The sequence below is a fragment of the Stenella coeruleoalba genome (genome assembly GCF_951394435.1).
Source record: "Stenella coeruleoalba genome assembly, chromosome: 4".
NCBI lineage: Eukaryota > Metazoa > Chordata > Mammalia > Artiodactyla > Delphinidae > Stenella > Stenella coeruleoalba.
The window spans coordinates 124,425,803-124,453,005 of record NC_137149.1 but is presented as its reverse complement, the minus strand read 5'-3'; the positions used below and the strand labels follow the sequence as shown (position 1 = coordinate 124,453,005).

General features: G+C 37.8%; 1 protein-coding gene across 2 annotated transcripts in view; it reads right to left on the bottom strand.

The window, feature by feature from the left end:
• TTC29 (tetratricopeptide repeat domain 29) overlaps positions 1-27,203 on the bottom strand; it is a 255,598-nt gene that overhangs the window by 110,538 nt on the left and 117,857 nt on the right. For both annotated transcript variants that reach the window (XM_079920595.1, XM_079920596.1), the window contains exon 9: positions 21,542-21,633. In XM_079920595.1, coding sequence (XP_079776721.1) covers positions 21,542-21,633 — 92 coding nt within the window. The remainder of the gene's footprint in view (positions 1-21,541; positions 21,634-27,203) is intronic.

The window sequence follows — 27,203 nt, the reverse complement described above, 5'->3', positions numbered from 1 at the left end:
TTCAACACTGTTCTGTTTGTATGCTGGGCATCAAAATATTAACAGTTCTAACCTTACACACTTATTTGTGAAATGGCCCTCATTTTCCTGGTTGCAGTTAAAATAGGAAAAGTTAACATTCACCCAAATCTCTGAGCAACTAGAACTCACCACAGAATCATTTTTTCCAAGAATATGTATAATCAATAATCAATGAGCATTACCATATGCAATAAATAGTTGGAAAAGCACTAAGAAGTAAGATAAAAGGTAATATTTGGTTTTTAGTGGTAAGAACTTGAGATTTGTCACACCAGAAATGGTCAGTATACGGAATAAATAAGTTCATGCAAAAACATTTTCATACATTTAGAATTTTCATAAAATAATCCCATGAATGGGATGCATATGTTAGCATCACTATTGGGAAAATTAAATTTGTTTGGCTGTTTTACGAAATCAAATAAAATGAGTTGGAAAATTATGCTTATAACCAAGGAAGAATTATCTAAGATTAGAACTCATATTTAACTTGGAAAAAATGTCAAACTGCCGTGAAACACTGACTGAAATGAAATATTTTGTCTAAGTGCTATTATTCTATAACCTGTATGGAAATAAACACAGTAGCTCTGAGGAAAAACTGCATATCATTAGTCCACAGTCTTTGATCTATACTAAGCACTTAATAAAATTAGTCTTTAAATGTCAAAAAAAGAGGGGTGAATTGTATGGTTATTTAAAAGGATAAAACCTTTAAAAAGTTTCTATCCCCAGAGCTGGGTCTCTGGCAAGGACAGAGAAAGGGCATAGGCAGCCTTGTGACGAAGCGGACCGTGGAACAAACGTGCCGTGACAAAGGCACATGCGTGACGCTGGGACTGATTCACGGACAGGAAGCCTGTTCCAACGGCGAGAGGCCAGGGGCAGCTTCCTGCAGGAGCTGGGGAGGAGAGCAGAGGCCATGGGGGAGGTCTCCTTGGAGATGTGATGCTTCTGCCCTCTCCAGGGGACTGGAATGTTCCACCTGACTGTTCCACAAAGGAATGGAAGTGAAAACAGGCAGCAGGTGCCTTTTGCCTATTAAACTAACATTAAAATGTATTTAGTGGAAATACCTAGTGCTGGCAACAGTGTAATGAAATTGGCATTCTTGTATATCTCTGGAAGCATCTGGTAAACCAGCAAATGGGAATAATAATAATAATAAATAATAATAATGAATTGGAAAGTATCAGGAGCTGAGTATCCACACCTGAGGAGCTATTATAAATTTTTGTATCATTGGGCTGTGCGATCAGACATGTGGAAATCTGTCCTAATGGATGTTGTTTTAAATAGAAGGGGAATGATATTCACCACTGCATTAGTCTGCAAACAAGTGGAATCAAAATAGGTGTCAAAGAATGGTTATGTAAATTGATTCTAACAACGCAGTGGTTAGTGGCCTAAAATATTTTTTTCTGAAGAAATTCATCCACCTGCAAATAAAAATCTTAAGATATGTTCAGTTAAAAACCATGACTCAAATTTTACTAAATATGTTTGCAAATATCTAATAAATAATAAACGCTGGGGAAAAATACTGGAAGGAATTACAACAAAATAACAGTGCTGTCATTAAGATGAAAAAAAAAAAGTTTATAAAAGCTGAATGGTAGTTTGTCCTTGCAAGTGTCCCTCAGTGGTGAAATCTCAGGTATCACTAAAATCACCTATACAAGTGGCAAAATGCTTAGAAAGACATACAGGTTCTAGCAGAGTGCTTGGCATGTATTAGGCCTTCATATATTTCTGAATAAAGAAACAGTCGAAAATTTGAGAAGGGAAACACTTATGTAGTACACAAAAAAGTTAAGCTTCCAGGTAAGTCATTGGAGAACCTGTCATTGGATATTTGGAGACCATGACTGTAAACTCCTGTATCCTGGATATTTCAGTAACATCACGAACATCTTTTTAGGGCTTCCCTGGTGGCGCAGTGGTTGGGAGTCCGCCTGCCGATGCAGGGGACACGGGTTCGTGCCCCAGTCCGGGAGGGTCCCACATGCCGTGGAGCGGCTGGGCCCGTGGGCCATGGCCATTGAGCCTGCGCGTCTGGAGCCTGTGCTCTGCAGCGGGAGAGGCCACAGCAGTGAGAGGCCCACGTACCACAAAAAAAAAAAAAAAAAAAAAGAACATCTTTTTATTTCCGGAACATCTTTGAGAGACTATCAAACACCCTAGAATGTTCTCATGACTGGGGAATATGGTTCCTGCCACTAAACAGTTTCACTGTTTGGAGAGATTAATTTATACATTCATATGCGGGATTAACTGTGATAAGTACTATGAACTGTCTGTAGTGCTTTGAAACCTGGAGCACATTCATTTGAATATCTTTGCAAGAGCAGGTCTAGTGTTTGTGGGATACATTTGGTCTTAAAAGGGAGCCAAAAGGATATGGGGTCAAATCTAGTGAATACAATGGGGATCTCAAAGCATCAATAGAAATTTGAAAAATTGTAATATGCATTGTGGGAGATATCTTTGAACTGCATAAAAGGTTTAGTGTGCTTACAGAGTCACAGGCTCTTTGCTCCACTCCATCTTTCTTCCTCTTCCACCCTTACCCAGGCCTTCAGCACAGGTTGGGGGTCATTGCTGTTAACCATCCATCTTTCTCCAAATGTTTCTCCCTGTCTAGTGCCTAGCACTCCCAGCCAGTCTCTTATTCTCTCATTTTTCCTATATCTCTCATTTTCTCAGTATCTTACTGACACTGAGGTCTCTGTTTACCCAAAGTTGGCTGTTTGCAGGGTTCTGTCCAAGGCCTTTCTCTCCCCTCCATTAAATGCTTCTATGGGCAATTTCATATAATGCTACGGTATGTTCTAATTCCTATATGCACATGCCTGGCACATCTATATTTCTAGCCCTGATTTCCCCCTGTACTTCACATCCATATTTCCAATTGTCCAGACATACAAGGCATGCAAAGGAAGACAGTTCCCTCCAAGTGATGTCATCTAATGATGAGAATGATGGCATTCTGGGAATCAATCATCAGGAAACCTTTTTATAGTGTAGCGGTATAAAGTATTCACAAGTAATTTAATGTATTTTGTTCTAAAAATGGGTTTACCCAGAGAGATTATTTTCTGTGTTTTCTAAACGTGTCTCTAGATCCTTTTGGCTGTTTTCAAAGATCAAGCCCACCTCTCAATCAGTGATGTGTGGATATAGGAGCTATTCAAAAGGATATGCGACAGCTCAGAAAGTATTTCAAAAGAGTTTGATTTTAAGCAGGTAGTGGCAGGATTAGAGGTATAACGTTGCATAACCTCCCAAGATTTGATGAGAACAACATTTATTTTCATAGATAAGCTGTGGTATGTTTGTGAAAATAAATTAAATTGCTTTAAAATCACTATGTGTGCTATGGTGGATATTAGAAAGATCTAAGCTTGAATCCCAGTTTGGCCTCTTAGACGAATAAGTTTGATGACATCTGCACTCTTTCTCAGCTTGTTTCCTCATTTTTGTTTTGTTTGTTTCCTCATTTTAAAAATGGCCATAAGTTACTGTGAAATGAAAAACTACATATATGTAAAACCTGGCACATAGTAACAATTCAATAAATGACAGCTAGTTATTACTATTACCTCTCAGTGAAATAAAAAGCTATCATATCCATAGCTCTCTACTTGGTATTATCTGCCACCAGCTGATAGAAAAGTCAATTTAGCTAAGCATTATTGTTTGAAAGTCTTCCATTATGCAACGAATTAAACACACATTCTGCAAGACAGGCACATAAAGCCTTGATGTCTATTTTCTAGGGGGCACAGTCAAAGAACTAACACTTTTTGTTTACTTGAGTATCAGGTACTGTCAATGCATTCTTTTTTCCTTTCATATTGGTAAAAGAATGCTCCACATATCAGAAATGGAATGGAATTTTATATTCCCAAAGTTGTGAATACTGCTTGCGTGTTTTTTTTTGTTTTGTTTTGTTTTGTTTTGTTTTTTGTGGTACGCGGGCCTCTCACTGCTGTGGCCTCTCCCGTTGCGGAGCACAGGCTCCGGACACGCAGGCTCAGCGGCCATGGCTCACGGGCCCAGCCGCTCCGCGGCATGTGGGATCATCCCGGACCGGGGCACGAACCCGTGTCCCCTGCATCGGCAGGCGGACTCTCAACCACTGCGCCACCAGGGAAGCCCGAATACTGCTTTTTATGATTCCGTTCTCACCTTTTCATAACAACATTATGAATAATCTTCCACACTTCGGCACAGTTCAATTCTCCAGAAAAATTATGAATTGTTTGAGGAATATTTCAAATGCAGACATGGAGTAAAATATCATGAGAGGTGCACTCATTAATTTAAAATTTATTTTGTGGAACTAAAATGGTATTGAGAGAGCTCGAGAGTATAAAAAATTAGTAAATAAAATAGTTATTTTACTTAGAATTTTAAGCAAACTTGCGGATTTCTAGGACTAAATTTATCATATTAGTGTTAACTCTCAAAGATCTTTCTTGTACTGTAATATTCAAGAAAAAATTGATGAAATAAGAAAAAAGTAGAGACTTTGCATAGCATTTTAAAACTGTAGGGGAAGATTACTATTTTTATTCAGTAAAAATGGATTCACTGAAGCTTATTTATTTTCATGTTTCTAAAAGCTGATCTATTTTTTTTAACATCTTATTTAAATTTTTTTTTAACATCTTTATTGGAGTATAATTGTTTTACAGTGTTGTGTTAGTTTCTGCTGTATAACAAAGTGAATCAGCTATATGTATCCATATATCCCCATATCCCCTGCCTCTTGTGTCTCCCTCCCACCCTCCCTATCCCACCCCTCTAGGTCGTCACAAAGCACCGAGCTGATCTCCCTGTGCGATGCAGCTGCATCCCACTAGCTATCTATTTTGCCTTTGGTAGTGTATATATGTCGATGTCACTCTCACTTCGTCCCAGCTTACCCTTCCCTCTCCCCATGTCCTCAAGTCCATTCTCTACATCTGCGTCTTTATTCCTGTCCTGCCCCTAGGTTCATCGGAACCATGTTGGATTTTTTTTAGATTCCATATATATGTGTTATAAAAGCTGATCTATTTTTGATGGAAGAACATTTTGGATTAGGTTTGGCTGGCTGAGGATTGTTAAATCACAACATACACAAACAAAAAAACGAGTTCAGTGAACAAGAAACGCAACAGCATAAATAAATAAATAACTATCGCTGGGTGAGTCAAGTTGTTTTTCTCACAAAGGAGCAACAGATCTCCAAAACATCCAGAATTATCTGGAACTTGTTCTAACAAATAATGCTAGAGAAAAAGGCTTCCTATTATAACTTATATGCCCCACTCAGTGAATGTACAGTGCTGTAGCCAGGAAAGTTGTTAATATAGCATCTGAAATATAAACATTATATGCTGCTTAAAGGATTTCCAAATTTAAAAGTTAGCAATAGATTTAGAAACCAGTCGTTCTTTGGAAGGGGAGGAATCAAATATTTTCTTACAGAAAAGCTACAGATTATTTGTATAAGTTAAAGGACAAGGTTAAAATGTTAGACGAATATTAATTCCAGTTTTCTATATGCAGTGCACAGGTGCAACTTGAACAGCATATTATATGGTATAATCATTAAATTCATTCAACCAGACCTTAGAGAGTTAAAAACATATATTCTGAGGAACAGGACTCCTCGGTCCAAAGAATGAGAATGAAACAGTGCAGAATATTTGTGTATCAAGGTGATTCCAGTTTCCAACTGGGAAAACAGGACTGTTAACACCCACATCCCCTGACAACTGTCCAATTATGTATATCACACTTGGCCTACTGTTTGCAGTAGAAGTAATCAATAAAGGATGTGGTTGAGTGAACATAGATTTTGGTTGAACCAATGCATGAAAACTTAATCATTTACTCAGAGAGAAGAAATCAAATAGAGCAGAGATGAAACAGCCACTGAGGGGTTTGTTGATTGTGCCACCAAGTTTGTGGGCCACGGATGAAAGTAATAAGGCAAATGGAATCAGTGACAGGAGAAAATGTGAAAAGCTATTCTTAATTTCATGAATTAATAGAAATGTTTTGATGTATTTTGGGGGGTCAGTTTTAGGAAATTTCACATCAAAGCCTGGATGTTCCATTTTAAAGAATATATGAAAATTACTAGGGCATGTCATTTCTCTCAAGCAAGAAGAAATTAATTTTCAGCTATAACGGAAAGGGTAATTTTCACACTTGAAACTTTGTACTGATTGATTTAAAGATCTCCACTGTGGAAAATTTTCTAGGAAATAATTTAACCCGAGTTTGCAAGAAAATTTAACAGTTGGTAAGGAATAAACCCAGAGATGGGCTAGTTGTGACCAGTATGTCTTGAATGACTCTCATTTTTGTGATTTTCCCCCTAGATTCTTTTTAAAAGTCATCCTGATTATTTGGAGAGTTGTAGCATTTCAGTAAATGAGGCAAAAAAAAAAAAAAATGCCATAAGGAAAATAAGGATTTTTCCCTCTGTATTTACTCAAATTGTTTATCTATGTAATAATAATATTTAGTTGGTAATTTCTCAACTCACTATCTCTTTGTTTTATGGACCATAATTCTGGCTTTTATAGCTGTGTCATAGGCAATTTTTCTCATTTTAGAATACCAACTTTTTTTTTCACCAGTATTCCAAGTAGGAGGGGAAAAGACATTGTAAATCCTTATTTTTCTGTTATGCTACTTAAACCCTTGTGCAATTAATATAATTCAGACCAATAGCAAAAATAAAAAAACCCTGCTCACTATTGAAACCTTCATCAATAACCCTAATGCCAGGGCTGAGCCTAGCCTTACCAAATGGGCAACTGTATTACCAAGTCCTGAGTCTTGAGGGAATGTGGCATGTTTTTCAATTGAAGGCTTAGTATAAATTCTTATAACCATTTTAGACGCTTCCAGCATTACAGCTTATTCACCTTTCATGCATGCTCTGCTGATGGCCTTAAACACACACTTATCCTAGACATGGCTATCCTCTTCCATTTCCTTTAAAGAGATAAAATATGTTTATAGAGATAGGCTCCCATTAGTGAAACTTGTGCAATTGCACAGGGTAGGAGAGAGAGATTCAGAGGTGATGCTAAGCTTCATATGCAGCTTGATTTATTTTTCAGTCACCACAACAATAATTTCCTCTATTTTGGTTGTGCTCCATTTCTTGCATGTTACTGCTAATCTGGGGACAGTTTAGGATGACGAAAGGGATATATGTGTGTGTGCGTGCATTTGTGCATTTGTGTGTGTGTGCATGTGTCAAAGAACACCAAGCCCTTGAAGTGAAATATTCTAAAAATGACCACAAAATGTATATCAAAATACTTCTAGTAATTAGTGGACTCAAGTTAATAAGGCTTATCAGATATCTAGGGTGCTGTTGCCTACATGTATATAGAATTTTTGTTTTTGAAACATATGTTTCTGAGTTATCGTGCACAAATGGTGAAAGAGTATGCTGAGGTTTACACTCCCCTGAGTGCTCCTCCAAATACAGCAACAGTGCAGCAAAATGGCAGATTTGGATTGGAAATCCTGCGGTGGCCTTGGGACACTATTTCCTTAGGACCTCAGAGGAAGATTTTCCTGTACTCTTTTGTGCATTACATAACATTATACAATTAAGAACCCATGCCTACCATACAAATCATTGATGACTTCATTGGTATTTTAGTAGATGGGAATTCTTACAAGTGGAATTCACTTCATTTGGTATAAAAGTGAGATGGGGATACATTTTCTTGCCCATTATATGTTTGCCCCAAGGCAGGTTGCTAGATTGTTGAGAGTGTTGGAATATAATCATCCCCAGTCCTACCAGAAACATACCCTACTTCATGATATATCAAACATAGCTGGATCCGAAGGGCTCCAATCAACATGGTGGAATAGAAGGACCTGGAGCTCACCTCCTCCCACAAATACACCAAAAATACTTCTACATGTGGAAAAATTCTGACAGAATACCTACTAAATGCTGGCACAAGATCTCAGACAGTCAAAATTGAAAGAAAGATCACCATGTAACCATGCAGGATGAAAGAAAAAAAAGAGAAAAATAGGAATTGTGACAGGACCTGTGACCCTGGGAGAGAGTTGTGAAAGAGGGAAGGTTCCCTCACCCTGGGAAGCCTCCTTCATGGGAGAGAAGATCAGCTGGGACAGGAAGGGAACTTCAGAGGTTCAGAGAAGAGTGCAGCAACCAGCTTGCAGCAGGCAGAACAGAGAGACCTACACAGATAGTCCGTGTCACCTCACTGCACTCCCCAGCCCAATGTACATTTGCTGGTGTGCACAGGGGCTGGGTGCTGAAACTCAGGCTTCAGAAGACAGACCCAGGGAGAGGACTGGGGTTGGCTTCACAGAGACAGCCTGAAGGGGACAGAGTGTGGGACAGGCTGCAACTGGGGGGGTGTATGCAGAAGGAGTCTGGGCCCTCCATAAAAGTGAAATACCACTGTTAACAGGTACATGAAGGGAGGGGCAGAGCCCACACTATAGTAGCCTCATTCTTGGAGGGCTCACAGCTGGTCTGGCTCCACCTCTATGAGCTCTGGGAGCATGCAAGCAGGTTGCCCACACATGGAGGCTGGGCTGAAATCAGAGCCGATCCCCATGGGCCATGCCACTATGGAAGCAGGGCTGAAATCTGAGTCCTCTCCTTGTGGTTGTGTGATCTATGGATTTACGCCACTGCTGCCACCACTGGCTTTATAAACTCAGTGCCTGTGGGTCACCCAAGTAGATTACATGTGCTCCCGTGTCTGGGGCAGATCCAGAGTTAGAAGATGTGGGCTTTGTGGGTGCACACACATGGAGACAGGGCAAGGGTCTAGGCTGCTTCCATAGGTCCCATGGCATGTCCAGGTGCGTGACTGCTGTGGTCCTGGTACGTGACTTCAGTGGATCTGTGACTACAAATCTGCACTGGTGGGTTTGTGAACACAGTGCCTGAGGGACACCAAGGCTGACTGCCTGCATTCCACAGTTGAGGCACTGCTGAGGACAGTGTCCAAAACAGCGTACTTTGTGAACCCACACAGCAGATGACAGGCAACACCACAGAGCACACTTCCTGGTGGGAAGCTCCTGTGGAGGAATACTCAGTGGCTCCTCTCACAGTGAGAGTGCTCCAGTGCTGCAGAGAGGACCCAAATAAACAAAATAAGAATGAAAGAGGTGAAATAACAACTGATACCACAGAAATAAAAAAAACATAAAAGAATACTATGAACAATTATATGCCAACAAATTTGACAACCTAGAAAAAATGAACAGGTTTCTAGAAGCATTACAGCCCACCAAAACTGAATCAAGAAGAAATAGATATTTTGAGCAGACTGATCACTAGAAGTGAAATAGAATCTGTAAAACAAAATGAAACAAACTCCCTGCAAACAAAAGTCCAGGACCAGATGGCTTCACTGGGGAATTCTACCCAAACATACAAAGGACTCATACCAATTCTTCTCAACCTCTTCCAAAATATTGGAAGGAGGGGACACTCTCAAAGTCATTCTATGAAGCCTGATACCAAAACCAGATAAAGACACTACCAAAAAAGAAAATTACAGGTCATATTTTTGATGAATAAGATGCAAAGATTCTTAACAAAATATTAGAAAACTAAATCCAACAACACATAAAAAAGGTCAAACATCATGATCAAGGTGGACTCCTCCCATGGTCACAAGGATTGTTTAACATATGCAAATCAATCAATGTGATACACCATATCAACCAAAAAAAAAGACAAAAACCACATGATCACCTCAATAGATGCAGAAAGCAGTTGATAAAATTCAACATCCATTCATGATAAAAAGTCTTACCAAAGTGGGTATAGAGGGAACATATCTCAACATAATAAAAGCTATTTATGACAAACCCACAGCCAACATAATACTCAACAATAAAAAGCTGAAAGCCTTACTGCTAAGATCTGGAACAAGACAAGAATGCCCACTCTCACCACTTCTGTTCAACATACTATTAGAAATCCTAGCCACAGCAATCAGACAAGAAAAAGAAATTAAAAGTATCCAGATTGGAAGGGAAGAGGTAAAATTGTCAATATATGCAGATAACATGTTACTCTATGTAGAAAACCCTAAAGACTCCACATAAAAACTACTAGAACTGATAAACAAATTCAGAAAGGTAGCAGGATACAAGATTAATATACAGAAATCTGTTGCATTTCTTTACAATAACAATGAAATATCAGAAAGTAAAAGTAAAAAAAAAATCCCTTTTAAAGTCACATCAAAAAATAAAATACTTAGGGGGACCTTCAAGATGGTGGAGGAGTAAGATGTGGAGATCACCTTCCTCCCCACAAATACATCAAAAATACACCTACATGTGGAACAACTCCTACAGAACACCTACTGAACACTGGCAGAAGACCTCAGACTTCCCAAAAGGCAAGAAAATCCCCACTTACTTGGGTAGGGCAAAAGAAAAAAGGAAAAACAGAGACAAAAGAATAGGAACTGACTTGCACCTCTGGGAGGCAGCTGTGAAGGAGGAAAATTTCCACACACTAGGGAGCCACTACACTGGCAGAGACAGGGTGTGAGTGGTGGGGGCAAGCTTCAGAGCCATGGAGGAGAGAGCAGCACAGGGGAGAAGAGGGCAAAGCAGAGAGATTCCCACAGAGAGGATCGGTGCTGACCAGCACTCACCAGTCTGAGACGCTTGTCTCCTCACCAGCCAGGGTGGGTGGAGGCTGGGAGCTGAGGCTCAGGCTTCGGAGGTCAGACCACAGGAAGTGGACTGGGGTTGGTTGGCTGTGTGAAGACAGCCTGAAGGGGGCTAGTGCATCACAACTAGCTGGGAGGGAGTCAGGTAAAAAGTCTGGACCTGCCGAAGAGGCAAGAGATCAGTGTTTCGGGGTGCACAGGAGAGAGGATTCCTTCCCTGTATGCCCACAGAAGGCAGAGCACCGCCTAAGCAAGCTCCAGAGATGGGCGTGAGCTGCAGCTATCAGCTTGGACCCCAGAGATGGTCATGAAATGCTAACGCTGCTGCCACTGCCACGAAGAATCCTGTGTGCAAGCACAGGTTACTACCCCCCCAACCCCCACCCCCACCTCCAGGAGCCTGTGCAGACTGCCACTGCCAGAGTCCTGAAATCCAGGCACAACTTCCCTGGGAGAACACCTGGCACACCACAGGCTGTTGCAATGTCACTTGGGCCTCTGACACTGGAGGCTAGCCCTGCATTCCAATTATGACTACAGTACCCCTCCCTCTCCCCAGCCTAAGAGAGCTCTAATCAGCCGCTGCTTTAACCCTCACCTGTCTGGGTGGGGAACAGACGCCTGAAGATGACCTACACGCAGAGGTGGGGCCAAAACTGAGGCTGAAACCCAAGAGCTGTGTGAACAAAGAAGAGAAAGGGAAATTTCTCCATGTACCCTCAGGAGCAGCAGATTAAATTCCCACAACCAACTTGATGAATGCTGCATCTGTGGAATACCTGCAGAGACAATGAATGCTCCCAAAAATGAGGTGGTGGATTTTGGGAGCAACTGTATACTAGGGCTTGCTGTCTGCAACTGATTTGTTTCTGATTTTTATGTTTATCTTAGTTTACATTTTAGTGCTTGCTATTATTGGTGGATTTGTTCATTGGTTTGGTTGCTCTCTTCTTTTTAAAAAAAACTTAAATTTTTAAAAATTTTTTATTTTTTAAATTTTATTATTTTTTAAATTTATTATTTATATTTATTTATTATATTTTTCTTCCTTCTTTTCCTTCCTTTTCTTCTGAGTCACGTGGCTGAAAGGGTCTTGGTGCTCTGGCCACGTGTCAGGCCTGAGCTTATGAGGAGGGAGAGCCAAGTCCAGCACATTGGACCACCAGAGACTTCCTGGCCCCATGTAATAATATCAATTGGTGAGAGGTCTCCCAGAGATCTCAATCTCAACACTAAGACCCAGCTATACCCAACGGCTAGCAAGCTCCACTGTTAGACACCTCATGCCAAACAACTAGCAAGATAGGAACACAATCCCACCCATTAGCAGAGAGGCTGCCTAAAATCATACTAAGTTCAGAAACACTCCAAAACACACCACCGGACGCGGCCCTGCCCACCAGAAAGACAAGATCCAGTCCCACCCACCAGAGCAGAGGCACCAGTCCCCTCCACCAGGAAGCCTACACAAGCCACTGAACCAACCTCACCCGCCGGGGGCACACATCAAATACAACGGGAACTATGAACCTGCAGCCTGAAAAAAGGAGACCCCAAACACAGTAAGTTAAACAAAATGAGAAGATAGAGAAGTACACAGCAGTTGAAGTAGCAAGGTAAAAACCTACCAGACCAAACAAATGAAAATGAGATAGGCAGTCTACCTGAAAAAGAATTAGGAATAATGATAGTAAAGACGATCCAAAATCTTGGAAATAGGATGGAGAAAATACAATAAACATTTAACAAGGACCCAGAAGAATTAAAGAGCAAACCAACAATGATGAACAACACAATAAATGAAATTAAAAATTCTCTAGAAGGGATCAATAGCAGAATATCTGAGGCAGAAGAATGTATAGTGACCTGGAAGATACAATAGTGGAAATAACTGCCACAGAGCAGAATAAAGAATGAAAAGAATTGAGGACAGTCTCAGAGACCTCTGGGACAACATTAAACACACAACGTTCGAATTATAGGGGACCCAGAAGAAGAAGAGGGAAAGAAACAGTCTGACAAAATAGTTGAAGAGATTTTGTTGAAAACTTCCCTAACATGGGAAAGGAAATAGGCAATCAAGTCCAGGAAGCACAGAGAGTCCCATACAGGATAAATCCAAGGAGAAACATGCCAGGACACATATTAATCAAACTATCAAAAATTAAATACAAAGAAAAAATATTAAAGCAGCAAAGGAAAAGCAACAAATAACATACAAGGGAATGCCCATAAGGTTAGCAGCTGATCTTTCAGCAGAAAATTTGCAAGCCAGAAGGGAGTGGCAGGAGATATTTAAAGTGATGAAAGGGAAAAAGCTGCAGCCAAGATTACTTTACCCAGCAAGGATCTCATTCAGATTCCACAGAGAAATTAAAACATTTGCAGACACGCAAAAGCTAAGAGAATTCAGCACCACCAAACCAGCTTTACGACAAATGCTAAAGGAACTTCTCTAGGCAGGAAGGACAAGAGAAGGAAAAGACCTACAATAACAAACCCAAAACAATTAAGAAAATGGTAATAGGAACACACATATCGATAGTTTCCTTAAATGTAAGTGGATTAAATGCTCCCACCAAAAGACATAGACTGGCTGAATGGATACAAAAACAAGACCCATATATATGCTGTCTACAAGAGACCCACTTCAGACTCAGGGACACATACAGACAGAAAGCGAAGGGATGGAAAAAGATATTCCATGCAAATGGGAATCAAAATAAATCTGGAGTAGCAATTCTCATATCAGACAAAATAGACTTTAACATAAAGACTATTACAAGAGACAAAGAAGGACACTACATAATGATCAAGGGATCAATCCAAGAAGAAGATATAACAATTGTAAATATTTATGCACCCAGCATAGGAACACCTCAATACATAAGGCAAATGCTAACAGCCATAAAAGGGGAAATTGACAGTAACACAACCATAGTAGGGGACTTTAACACTCCACTTTCACCAATGGACAGATCATTCAAAATGAAAATAAATGAGGAAACACAAGCTTTAAATGACACATTAGACAAGATGGACTTAATTGATATTTATAGGACATTCCATCCAAAAACAACAGAGTACACTTTCTTCTCAAGTGCTCACGGAACATTCTCCAGGATAGATCATATCTTGGGTCACAAATCAAGCCTTGGTATATTTAAGAAAGTTGAAAGTATATCAAGTATCTTTTCTGACCACAATGCTATGAGACTAGATATCAATTACAGGACAAAAAGTTAAAAAAATACAAACACATGGGGGCTAAACAATACACTATTAATAACCAAGAGGTCACTGAAGAAATCAAAGAGGAAATCAAAAAACACCTAGAAACAAATCACAATGAAAACACAATGACCCAAATTCTATGGGATGCAGCAAAAGCATCTCTAAGAGGGAAGTTTATAGCAATATAATCCTACCTCAAGAAATGAGAAAAAACTCAAATAAACAACCTAAACTTACACCTAAAGCAATTATAAAATGAAGAACAAAAAAACCCAAAGTTAACAGAAGGAAAGAAATCATAAAGATCAGATCCTAAATAAAATAGAAATGAAGGAAAGTATAGCAAAGATCAGTATAACTAAAAGCTGGTTCTTTGAGAAGATAAGCAAAATTGATAAACCATTAGCCAGACTCATCAAGAAAAAAAGGGAGAAGACTCAAATCAATAGAATTAGAAATGAAACTGACACTGCAGAAATACAAAGATTATGAGAAACTACTACAAGCAACTCTATGTCAATAAAATGGAAACCTGGAAGAAATGGACAAATTCTTAGAAAAGCACAACCTTCCGTGACTGAACCAGGACGAAACAGAAAATATGAAAAGACCAATCACAAGCACTGAAACTGGAACTGTGATAAAAAATCTTCCAACAAACAAAAGCCCAGCACCACATGGCTTCACAGGCAAATTCCATCAAATATTTAGAGAAGAGCTAACATCTATCCTACTCAAGCTCTTCCAAAATATAGCAGAGGGAGGAACAATCCCAAAATCATTCTATGAGGCCACCATCACCCTGATACCAAAACCAGACAAAGATGTCACAAAGAAGGAAAGCTACAGGACAATATCACTGTTGAATATAGATGAAAAATCCTCAACAAAATACTAGCAAACAGAATCCAACAGTGCATTAAAAGAATCATACACCACGATCAAGTGGGGTTTATCCCAGGAATGCAAGGATTCTTCATTATATGCAAATCAATCAATGTGATACACCATATTAACAAATTGAAGAATAAAAACTATATGATCATCTCAGTAGATGCAGAAAAAACTTTTGACAAAATTCAACACGCATTTATGATAAAAACTCTCCAGAAAGTGGGCACAGAGGGAACCTACTTCAACATAATAAAGGCCATATATGACAAACCGACAGCCAACATTGTTCTCAGTGGTGGAAAACTGAAAGCATTTCCTCTAAGGTCAGGAAAAAGACAAGGTTGCCCACTCTCACCACTATTATTCAACACAGTTTTGGAAGTTTTAGCCATGGCATTCAGACAAATAAAAGAAATAAAAGGAATCCAAATCAGAAAAGAAGAAATAAAACTGTCACTCCTTGCAGACGACATCATACTATATATAGAGAATCATAAAGATGCTACCAGAAAAGTACTAGAGATAATCAATGAATTTGGTAAAATAGCTAGATACAAAATTAATGCACAGAAATCTCTTGCATTCCTATACACTAACAATGAAATAGCTGAAAGAGAAATTAAGGAAACTCTCTCATTTACCATTGCAACAAAAAGAATAAAATATCTAGAAATAAAGTTACCTAAGGAGACAAAAGACCTGTATGCAGAAAATTATAAGACACTGATAAAAGAAATTAAAGATGATACAAACAGATGGAGAGATATACCATGTTCTTGGATTGGAAGAATCAACACTATGAAAAGGACTATACTACCCAAAGCAATCTACAGATTCAATGCAATTCCTATCAAATTATCAATAGCATTTTTCACAGAACTAGAACAAAAAATTGAATAATTTGTATGGAAACACAAAAGACCCCAAATAGCCAAAGCAATCTTGTGAAAGAAAAATGGAGCTGGAGGAATCAGGCTCCTGAACTTCAGACTATACTACAAAGCTACAGTAATCAAGACAATATGGTACTGGCACAAAAACAGAAATATAGATCAATGGAACTGGATAGAAAGCCCAGAGATAAACCCACGCAGATACGGTCACCTTATCTTTGATAAAGGAGGCAAGAATATACAATGGAGAAAAGATAGCCTCTTCAATAAGTGGTGCTGGGAGAAGTGGACAACCACATGTAAAAGAATGACATTAGAACACTCTCTAACACCATACACAAAAATAAACTCAAAATGGATTAAAGACCTAAATGTAAGGCCAGACACTATCAAACTCTTAGAGGAAAACATAGGCAGAACACTCTATGACATAAATCACAGCAAGATCCTTTTTGACCCACCTCCTAGATAAATGGAAATAAAATAAAAAATAAACAAATGGGACCTAATGAAACTTAAAAGCTTTTGCGCAGCAAAGGAAACCAGAGACAAGACAAAAAGACAACACTCAGATGGGAGAAAATATTTGCAAATGAAGCAACTGACAAAGGATTAATTTCCAAAATATACAAGCAGCTCATGTAACACAATATCAAATAAACAAACAACCCAATCCAAAAATGCATGGTAGAGCTTAATAGACATTTCTCCAAAAAAGATATACAGATTGCCAACAAACACATGAAAGATTGCTCAACATCACTAATCATTAGAGAAATGCAAATCAAAAGCACAACGAGGTATCACTTCACACCGTTCAGAATGGCCATCATCAAAAAATCTACAAACAATAAATGCTGGAGAGGGTGTGGAGAAATGGGAACCCTCTTGCACTGTTGATGGGAATGTAAATTAATACAGCCACTCTGGAGAACAGTATGGAGCTTCCTTAGAAAATAAAAATAGAACTACCATATGACCCAGCAATCCCAGTACTGGGCATATACCCTGAGAAAACCATAATTCAAAGAGAGACATGTACCACATGTTCATCGCAGCACTATTTGCAACATCCTGGACATGGAAGCAACCTAAATGTCCACTGACAGATGAATGGATAAAGAAGATGTGGCCCCTATATACAATGGAATATTACTTAGCCATAAAAAGAAATGAAATTGAGTTATTTGTAGTGAGGTGAATGGATCTAGAGTCTGTCATACAGAGTGAAGTAAGTCAGGAAAAGAAAAATAAATACCATATGCTAACACATGTATATAGAATCTAAAAAAAAAAAAAAAAAGGTTCTGATGCACCTAGGGGCAGGAAAGGAATAAAATTGCAGAGGTAGAGAATGGACTTGAGGACACGGGGAGGGGGAAGGGTAAGCTGGGATGAAGTGAGAGAGTGGCGTGGACATATATACACTACCAAATGTAGAATAGATAGCTAGTGGGAAGCAGCCACATAGCACAGGTAGATCAGCTCAGTGCTTTGTGACCACCTAGAGGGATGGTTTAGGGAGGGTGGGAGGGTGACACAAGAGGGAGGAGATATGGGGATATATGTATATGTATAGTTGATTCACTTTGTTATAAAGCAGAAACTAATACACCATTGTTAAGCAATTATACTCCAATAAAGATGTTAAAAAATATAAAGCTTATCATACTAGCAAAAAAACAAAAACAAAAACAATGAAACAAAACAAATATCCTATGCTAACACATATATATGGAATCTAAAAAAAAAAATGGTTTTGATGAACCAAGGGGCAGGACAAGGATAAAGATGCAGGCGTAGAGAATGGACTTGAGGACACGGGGAGGGGGAAGGGTAAGCTGGGACGAAGTGACAGAGTAGCATTGACAATATACACTACCAAATGTAAAATAGATAGCTAGTGGGTAGCAGCTGCATAGCACAGGGAGATCAGCTCCGCACTTTGTTAAGACTTAGAGGGGTGGGATAGGGAGGGTGGGAGGGATTAACAAGAGGGAGGGGGTATGGGGATATATGTATACATATAGCTGATTTACTTTGTTATACAGCAGAAATTAATACAACATTGTAAATCAACTATACTCCAATAAAAATGTTAATAAAATAAAATACTTAGGAATAAACCTATCCAAGGAGTTAAAAGACTTATATTCTGAGAACTATAAAAGATTGATAAAGTAAAGTGAAGATGATAAGAAAGAAATGGAAAGGTAGCCCATGCTCTTAGATTGGAAGAATTAATATCATTAAAATGGCCATACTACCCAAAGCAATCTACAGATTTAATGTGATCCCTATCAAATTACCCATGACATTTTTCACAAACCTAGAACAAATAATCTTAAAATTTATGTGGAACCATAAAAGACCCAGAATTGCCAAAGCAATCCTGAAGTAAAAGAACAAAGCAGGAGGCATAACCTTCCCAGACTTCAGACAATACTACAAAGCTACAGTAATCGAAACAGTGTGGTATCGGCACAAAAACAGACATATGGATCAATGGAACAGAATAGACAGCCCAGAAATAAGCCCACACACCGACAGTCAATTAATCTTTCACACAGAAGGCAAGAATGTACATGGAGAAAAGACAGTCTCCTCAGCAAGTGATGTTGGGAAAGTTGGACAGCCACATTTAAATTAGTGAAGTTAGAACACATCCTCACACCATACCCAAAAATAAACTCAAAATGGCTTAAAGACTTAAATATAAGACATGACACCAAAAAACTCCTAGAAAAGAACATAGGTAAAACATTCTCTGACATGAATTCTAGAAATGTTATCTTAGATCAGCCTCCCAAGACAAAAGAAATAAAAGTAAAACTAAACACATGGTACCGAATTAAACTTATAAGCTTTTGCACAGTGAATGAAACCATAAACAAAATGAAGACAACCTATGGACTGCAAGAAAATATTCGCAAATGATGCGACCAATAAGGGCTTAATTTCCTAAATATACAAACAGCTCATACAACTCAACATCAAAAAAACCCAACCCAATCAAAAAATGGACAGAAGACCTAAACAGACATTTCTCCAAAGAAGACGTACAGATGGCCAATAGGCGCATGAAAAGATGCTCAACTTTGCTAATTATTAGAGAAACTCAAATCAAAAATACAAGCATCTCACACTGGTCAGAATGGCCATCATTAAAAAGTCTACAAATAATAAATGCTGGAGAGGGTGTGGAGAAAAGGGAACCCTCCTACACTGTTGGTGGGAATGTAAATTGGTGCAGCCACTGTGGAAAATAGTACGGAAGTTTCTCAAAAAACTAAAAATAGAACTACCATATGACCCAGCAATTCCACTCCTGGTTCTATATCGGAAAAATACAAAAACACTAATTTGAAAAGATTCACACAAGCCAATGTTCATAGCAGCAGTATTTACAATAACCAACACATGGAAGCAACCTAAGTGTCTATCAACAGATGAATGGATAAAGAAAATGTGGTACATATACACAATGGACTACTACTCAGTCATAAAAAAGAATGAAATAATGCCGTTTGCAGCAACATGGATGGACCTAGAGATTACCATACTAGGTGAAGTAAGTCAGACAGAGAAAGACATATCATATGATAACACTTATATATGGAATTTAAAATACGATACACATGGACTTATTTACAAAACAGAAACAGACTCATAGACATAGAAAACAAACTTATGATTACCAAAGGGGAAGGGGAAGGAGGGATAAATTAGGAGTTTTGGATTAGCAGATACAAACCACTATATATAAAATAGATAAACAACAAGGTCCTACTATACATCACAGGGAACTATGTTCAATATCCTATAATAAACCATAAAGGAAAAGAATGTGAAAAAGAATATATATATATGTGTATATATATAACTGAATCACTTTGCTGTACACCAGAAAATAACACAACATTGTAAATTAACTACACTTCAAAAAAATATATATATATGGATCCTTTTCCATACCTCAACCTAAAATAATACTTAAGCAACCAAATTAAAACATTTGATTATCTGTTGTTGTTGTTGCCAAGATACTTATTCAACCCTTCCCCTTAGCTTTCACAGTATAGAGCAGGAATTCAAATCCTGGAGTGGAAACTAAAATATTCCAGATGAGACCCCGGTTTAACAGGTGAGAAGTATTTTAAGATAACCTCAGGTCTCCAGAAGTTTCAAAAATAATTATAAAGACTATCAGTAACTGAAGGGGAAATCCAACACTTGTCGTGTGACATAGTAAGTGCTCAGTACAGGTTTATGAAAGAAAACATTTTTCCCTGAAGTTTTCTCTCTCTATCTAGGTTGGAACACAATGTTATTTTGTAGAAATTATTTTATAAACATGTTGAGGGATGCATTTATTTAACTGTTTAGGCTTAGACCAGGTCTGCTACTATAAAGCAAGACAAATCAATCATTTTCTACTGATTCTGGGCAGTGTTAACAGCAGAATCAAATAATTAAATAATCAAAATGAGCTGGATAAAAGGGCACAGAGTTGGTGTGTTCCAAACAGACATTACATTGAATCCTTATACATCTCTTTTTCGTGTTCAAACATCTGCTTCTTTCCGGTGATTATTTGGAAAATAAAAGTTTAAGGGATAGCTGGGTTCATCACGCACAGGACGGTTATCAGTCTTTATGTGGAGGGACCACAACACTCACAGGTTGCTTGCTTCACTCATGGCTGGCCCTGCCTTCCTTGAGTAAATGTCTATACTCTCCTTATATCTATGTCTGTCCCTTACTGTTCATCCAGTGATGACTGCAGTGCATTGTATTTATTTTGTCGGGCACCTTATACATTTTATTGGTGTTGGTGTTTTGATCTTTAATTAATCATTTATTTAATATGTAATGATTATTATATTGGAATTGTAATTACATAATGAAGATCCACTTTCAAGGCATTACACATTTCAAATGCCTTTGGAATAACAATTTTGCCTTTTAAAACACCACTTTGTATGTGTTTACAACTGAAATACAAATGGGAAGATTAGAATTTGACACAATCTACGTTTATTATTATTATTATTGCTACTACTACTACTACAAAATTATTTAACAGCTATATCTTGGATATAAGGTAACATACCAAAAACCAAGGCCATAACTTTGATAACTTTTTTAATTCTTACTCTATCTTGGCTTAAATATAATGCTGTGATTAAATGGAGTATACAGCAATCACAATACAATAAGTGAAGGCTATATCATATATTTTCCATGGAAAAATTTGTATCACAAATTGTTCATATATACTTTTGTTCAATTTTCTGTTTTAAAGGAAATATTGGGAATATTGGTTTTGCACCCAATTGTTTATCCAGACATGCTCAAAGGAGAGATGTTTTAATGGAAGAAGGACGATTGAAGCACAAAATGGAAACTTGCCTCAAAGAAGAGATCTGGAAAGGTTACGGTGAACCACAGTTACTGAAGCGTACTGTGTATCTCTGTGCTCTCTGCCTTTTTAACCTGTGAGATGTGACCTGATTTTTCCCTCTCATTCAATCAAGGTCATCACTAAACTTCCAGAATATCAAAAATAAAATAACATGAAGGAGGAAAAGACAAAGAAGAGTTTAGATGTATATTTAAAAATACCACATTGGTTTAAAATAACTTACAATGAAAGGGTCACTTAAGAAGGGCACTGCTTAAAAATTAAGCAGGCAGTAATGGAAAGCGACAGACCTCAAACAATTTGTCTTTCACAGTTGAGTGAATTCACAGTGGCAGCAAGACAAGGATGTGCTAACTTACCTCTGCAGGACCTTGGCTGTTGCTTCATAGGCTCTCCCCAGGCTGAGATCATCATCCAGGTCTGTAGAGATTTTAGCATAAGTGTTAAGGACCTATGGGGGAAGAGGAATCCTTATTAAACATATAACATGACCAGATTCACTGATGTTTTATTTCATAACAGAAAAGATTCAAATTAATAGTTGTTTTTCACATCACCATAAAATATTTTTTTGTTTATTAAAAATTCATGTTGGTTTGGTTTATTTTTATCTATAGTATAACTTGTTTTGCAGTGATCTCTTTGAGCCATGACAGTGAAGTCTTACTTTTGTAAAAGTAATTCTTTTCCTGAACAATCCAAAATCTTCCAACTGATATAACTTAGGGGTGAGTAAATAATTGGATGGTTTACAACATTATTTTCAAATATGGGACCACTATCTTAGGTAATATAAGGCAGATTATAATAGTCTACTAGGGTAGCTTAAATATCACTTTTCCTTCTATAAATAGCTGTTTGAAAAGCATGAATTTATGTGCCAGGCAATTTCTAAATCTATCATTTTATTAGAGGCATATCTCACAGTTTGTACACATATTCAGTATACACTAAAAGTATTTCTTACAAATGTACTTCATTACCAACAATCTCTTCAATAATCAAAAGATTACGGCTGCCACAGCCAGACGTATGATCTTAACACTGACATCATCTGCATGGTATAATTTTCCTTTTTATTCTTTTTCCCTTTCAAAGGCCAGAAGAAGGAAAATATGTAAAATAAAATCCCCTTTTCCTCTTCCTCCTTCATTGTTACTTGAACCAAACTATTACACACATGAAGACACAGGAAATCTCCAAAGACCTCTATGGAAATCCTTTTTGCTCATTTTCTAAGAAGAAAGTAGCAAGAGTCATTTGATGGCGTTGAGTGGGAGAGTCAGCATGAGGGAGGATGTACATCCGGCCTGAATTAGGCATCTTAGAAAGTTTGTGTATGAAAGGCGGTGTTGATACTCAGCTTTACTTTCTTAAAGTTAATATTTGGGAAATAACTTCAGTGAGGCTATGTGATACCTCCTAATTTGTGTGTGTATGTGTGTCTCTGTGTGTGTGTGTGTGGTTTACAAGTGACTTGAAATAATACTGGTATTAAAACTTACTGATACATATTGACCCAGTATTTTAATTCCTGTTAAACCTGCAAAGTTCATCATTTTGGTTCTTCTTTTTAAGTCTCTTAATAAGCCTTGTATAAACCTGAGACTATTCTTTTCACTCTGTTGTGCAAAACTGATTCACCCAGGTTAAGTCCGATATGACTTGACATTGAGCTTTCTGTGTTAAGGGGTAGAAGCTCTGAATTTTGTGAATTTGTAAGAGACCTTATTAAATCCAAATATCAAAATATTTAGGAAGAGACTGTCAAGTGTCTCTTTTGGTTCATATATGTTTTATATGGCATTCTAGAAACTTAAAGATTGAATATTATATATTTTGTGTCAAAAATAGTTCGTTTTTCGGTAAATATTGTTACTGTGTGCCAATGTTGTGTTAAACCCTAGGAAATCTTAACGAGAAGAGAGTATGCTTGCAAACCTTCGAGGCATTTATAGTCTAGTGGTACAGAGGTTTGCACTGATGCAGCTGTGTGAATTAGCTGAAAACAGATTTCTCCAGGGCTTCAGCTGTGCTTACTCTGCACCACTCCCCCACACCCCTGGCCACCATGAACCCGGAAGCAGTACAGTAGCATCCAGAAGTACCCAACATTATCTTAGGGCTGTGACTCCTTGGACCATGGTTAGGAGGGTAGTTTCCATGAGGAAGCTTCTATAGAATCAAGGAGCAAATACCAGCTCAGCCTGGGCTTCTGGTTTTGGCCTTGGACTTGATTCTATAGAAGCTTCCTCATGGAACCCGATGGGCTTTCCTGAAATGAACACCCAACTTAGAGTAAGAAGACTTGGATTCAAGACCTAATTCTACCACACCCAACACACCTGGCCCAAGAAATCTCCCTGAGAAGCTTTCCTCGAAGCAAAAAAGAAAACCTCCCTCTGAGAGTTGTTATGAGGCTGCTGTGAGATGATACAGAGTTCTATTTGAACCTGGGATGAGAAGTTTCTGGGACTCTGTTAACCAGCCATCAGTGAAGAGCTCCTGGAGAGTTCCCTTCTCAGAGTAAAGGCGACACATTTTATTTGTGACTTGAGAGAATGCCTCTCTCAGCTTACATGCTTTACCTAAAAACAGGAAATATATAGGCAGTGGGAAGAACATAGTTCACTACTGGCCCAACAGGGAAATAATCAATTACACTGGACCCCCCCGTATCCACAGGAGCTACATTCCCAGACCACCAGTGGATGCCTGAAATCTTGGACATACACTATGCTTTCTCCTGTACATACATACCTATGATAAAGTTTAATTTATAAATTAGGCACAGTAAGAGGTTAACAACTATAACTTACAATAACATAGAATAATCATAACAATATACTGTAATAAAAGTTATGTAAATGTGGTCACTCTTTCTCAAAATACCTTACAAATTTAATGTATTTTGCATCTTAACTAAGCACTTATCACACACTGTGGCTATAACTTGCTGTTTGAGGTGTGACAGCAAAACTAGCATGAATTTCTTTTTCCTTCTTCACAGTTTCACAGATAGAAGATTCGTTCTTACTACAGATTTTAGCAAACTCAGCATACAATTTTTTTTCTTTCCTTCCTAAGTTGAGAACTTTCACCTTTTTACTTAAAGGAAGCACTCTGGGCTCTTCTTTGGCATATCCAAATTGCCAGCATCACTCGCCTTGCACTTTCGGACCGTTATTAAGTAAAATAAGGGTTATCTGAACACAAGCACTATGATATCTCAACAATAACCCAGTAACCTTGATGGCTACTAAGTGACTAATGGTCGGGATATGCTGGACAAGGGGATGATTCACGTCCGGGATAGATCAGGATGGAAGCCACAAGATTTCATCATGCTACTTAGAACACTGTACAATTTAAAACCTATGAATGGTTTATTTCTGGAAATTTCCATTTAATATTTTCAGACCTCGGTTGACCGTGGGTAACTGAAACTTCGGAAAGTGAAAACACAGGTAAGGGGGGACTACTGTTCATGAAGTCAGTACTGAGAACCTTGAAAGTGCTACAGGGGAGCTCATCTAAATCAAAGACAGGGCCTCTGCTCCTCAGGAATGTGAGCTCTGACTGGAGACAGCCAACTCAGGTAAAATCATAAGGGGAACACAAGACGAGACTCAGCAGATTGGTGAATTGTGTAGTCCAACCTAAGGGAAGTAGGAAGGATAGTGTTAAAAGAAAAAGGAAAAAAAATATAAAAGTAAGTGGAAAAATAACGAGATTACAAATTGTGTAGAAAATAACTGTTGGTGGGAACGTAAATTGATTCTTTTTTTGTAAATCCAAAAAAGAGGGGATATATGTATACATATAGCTGATTCACTTTGCTGTACGGCAGAAACTAACACTACATTGTAAAGCAACTGTCCCCCAATAAAAAACAAAAAACTAAAAATAGAGTTGCCATATGATCCAGCAATCCCGCTCCTGGGCAAATATCCAGAAAAGAAAAAAAACCTCTAATTCAAAAAGATACATGCACCCCAATGTGCATAGCAGCACTATTTACAATAGCCAAGATATGGAAGCAACCTAAATGTCCATCAACAGATGAGTGGATAAAGAAGATGTGGTACACATATACAATGGAATATTACTCAGCCATAAAAAGAATGAAATAATGCCATTTGTAGCAACATGGGTGGACCTAGAGATTATCAAACTAAGTGAAATAAGTCAAACAAAGACAAATATTATGTGATATCACTTACATGTGAAATCTAAAAAATAATACAAAAGAATCTATATACAAAATAGAAACAGACACACAGACACAGAAAACAAACTTATAGTTACCAAAGAGGAAAGGGAGGGATAAATTAGGAGTATGGGATTAACAGATACACACTACTATATATAAAATAGATAGGTGTAATAATCTATAATGGAAAATAATCTGAAAAAATATATATAACTGAATCACTTTGCTATACACCTGAAACTAACAAAATATTGTAAGTCAACTATACTTCAATTTTAAAAAGCATGAATATTAAATATCCCAAAAAACCCAAATTGTGTAGAAAATAAAGATATTTTATATTGACCTTATGGTAAATTATGTTACCTGCTTTTTAATTAAGGTATAATTTACAAATTAATAAATATTGATCAACTTGAATCATCAGACAAATAGGAATCTTCTTTACAAAGTTTACTTCAAGTGAGAAAATACAGTGTGGAAATCTGAGGGATCCACTGTACTTGACTGAATACCCCTGTGGCATGCAATATGTTGGAAACAAATCCAGGGTGTGGAAGGTTAAATTCTGTCATTGCAAATCAGAGATAAGAGGAGAGAAAAAAAGAATCTCAGGTGAAAAATATTTTGATGAGTTCAAAATTCATTATATATCCTTAAATTTTATGGACAATGAACTTAATCAATCTTTGTCAAAAGATCAAGGAAAACACTGCTTAAGTGTGCTACTATGTCAATTTCAATGAGCATGATTACAAGATTACCAAAGTTGGAAAAGTCAGTTCATGTACCTAATAAAAACTGAGTGCTTTGTGGCCACTCAATCACATTGCTCCAATGATTTCCCTGAATAATGGAGATGAAGTTTTGAAAGCTATTGTACTAGAAGTTTTAAAGGCAATGGACTTTATCTTCCCACTGAAATAAAACTGATTAACTTGAAAAGATATTTTCAAATAAAATCCAGGTTCTTAAAATGAGATAATTTCTATTGGTTACCTAAAAGTGAAACCAGTAGAACACTTAACATAAAAAAATGAGAGTGTGCAAAAGAATAATGCTGGCAATATGCTACATTTCTTTGAAGAACTGTTTGCTGTAAAATCAAATTTTAAGGATCATTAATTCATTTTGCTGCAATAGCCTTCAAGGAAACATTGGATTTAAGTCAAGATTGTCATCGGTCAAGTAAGTGAGTGGTGTATATATATATATTTATATATATATGTTGTGTTTACATAGATAGATATACACGAATATTAGACTATATCTATATCTATATCTAGAGAGATTGAGAAAGAGAATAGAAAAGGAGCCTGGTCCCCCCGGAAGATTATAAGAATGAATTCTGTGCCTGAGCACCTTTAAGGCAGGAAACGTAAGAACGCATTACTATGTCTAATAATATCAGACACCCAGTTGTTTTCTTTCTTCTACATCTTTAGGATTTCCAATGATCAGGGCACCTTGGAACAAAAGAAAATGAACTATCTGATATTGATGCCCCTTCTTGTCTTCCACTATTTTCCCATTCCTTACTCCACTGCAGTTCCTCTCTTAGAGTCCCTTTATTTTAGACATTAAAACAGAAGAAATTCCAGAAATCATGGCCCTCATATTTGCTTTCAAAACTGAAACTTACTTAAAACTACTATGATGATGATCACTCCTGGCCTAATTTTCCCAAATTAGATGGAATTCTCTCCCTACCCCTCTGCCCAGCCAGCCATTATAAGAAAACACTGTCCCCTTCATTTGTTTTAAACCTTTTTTTAATTTTAAGATAATTGTAGATTCATATGCAATTG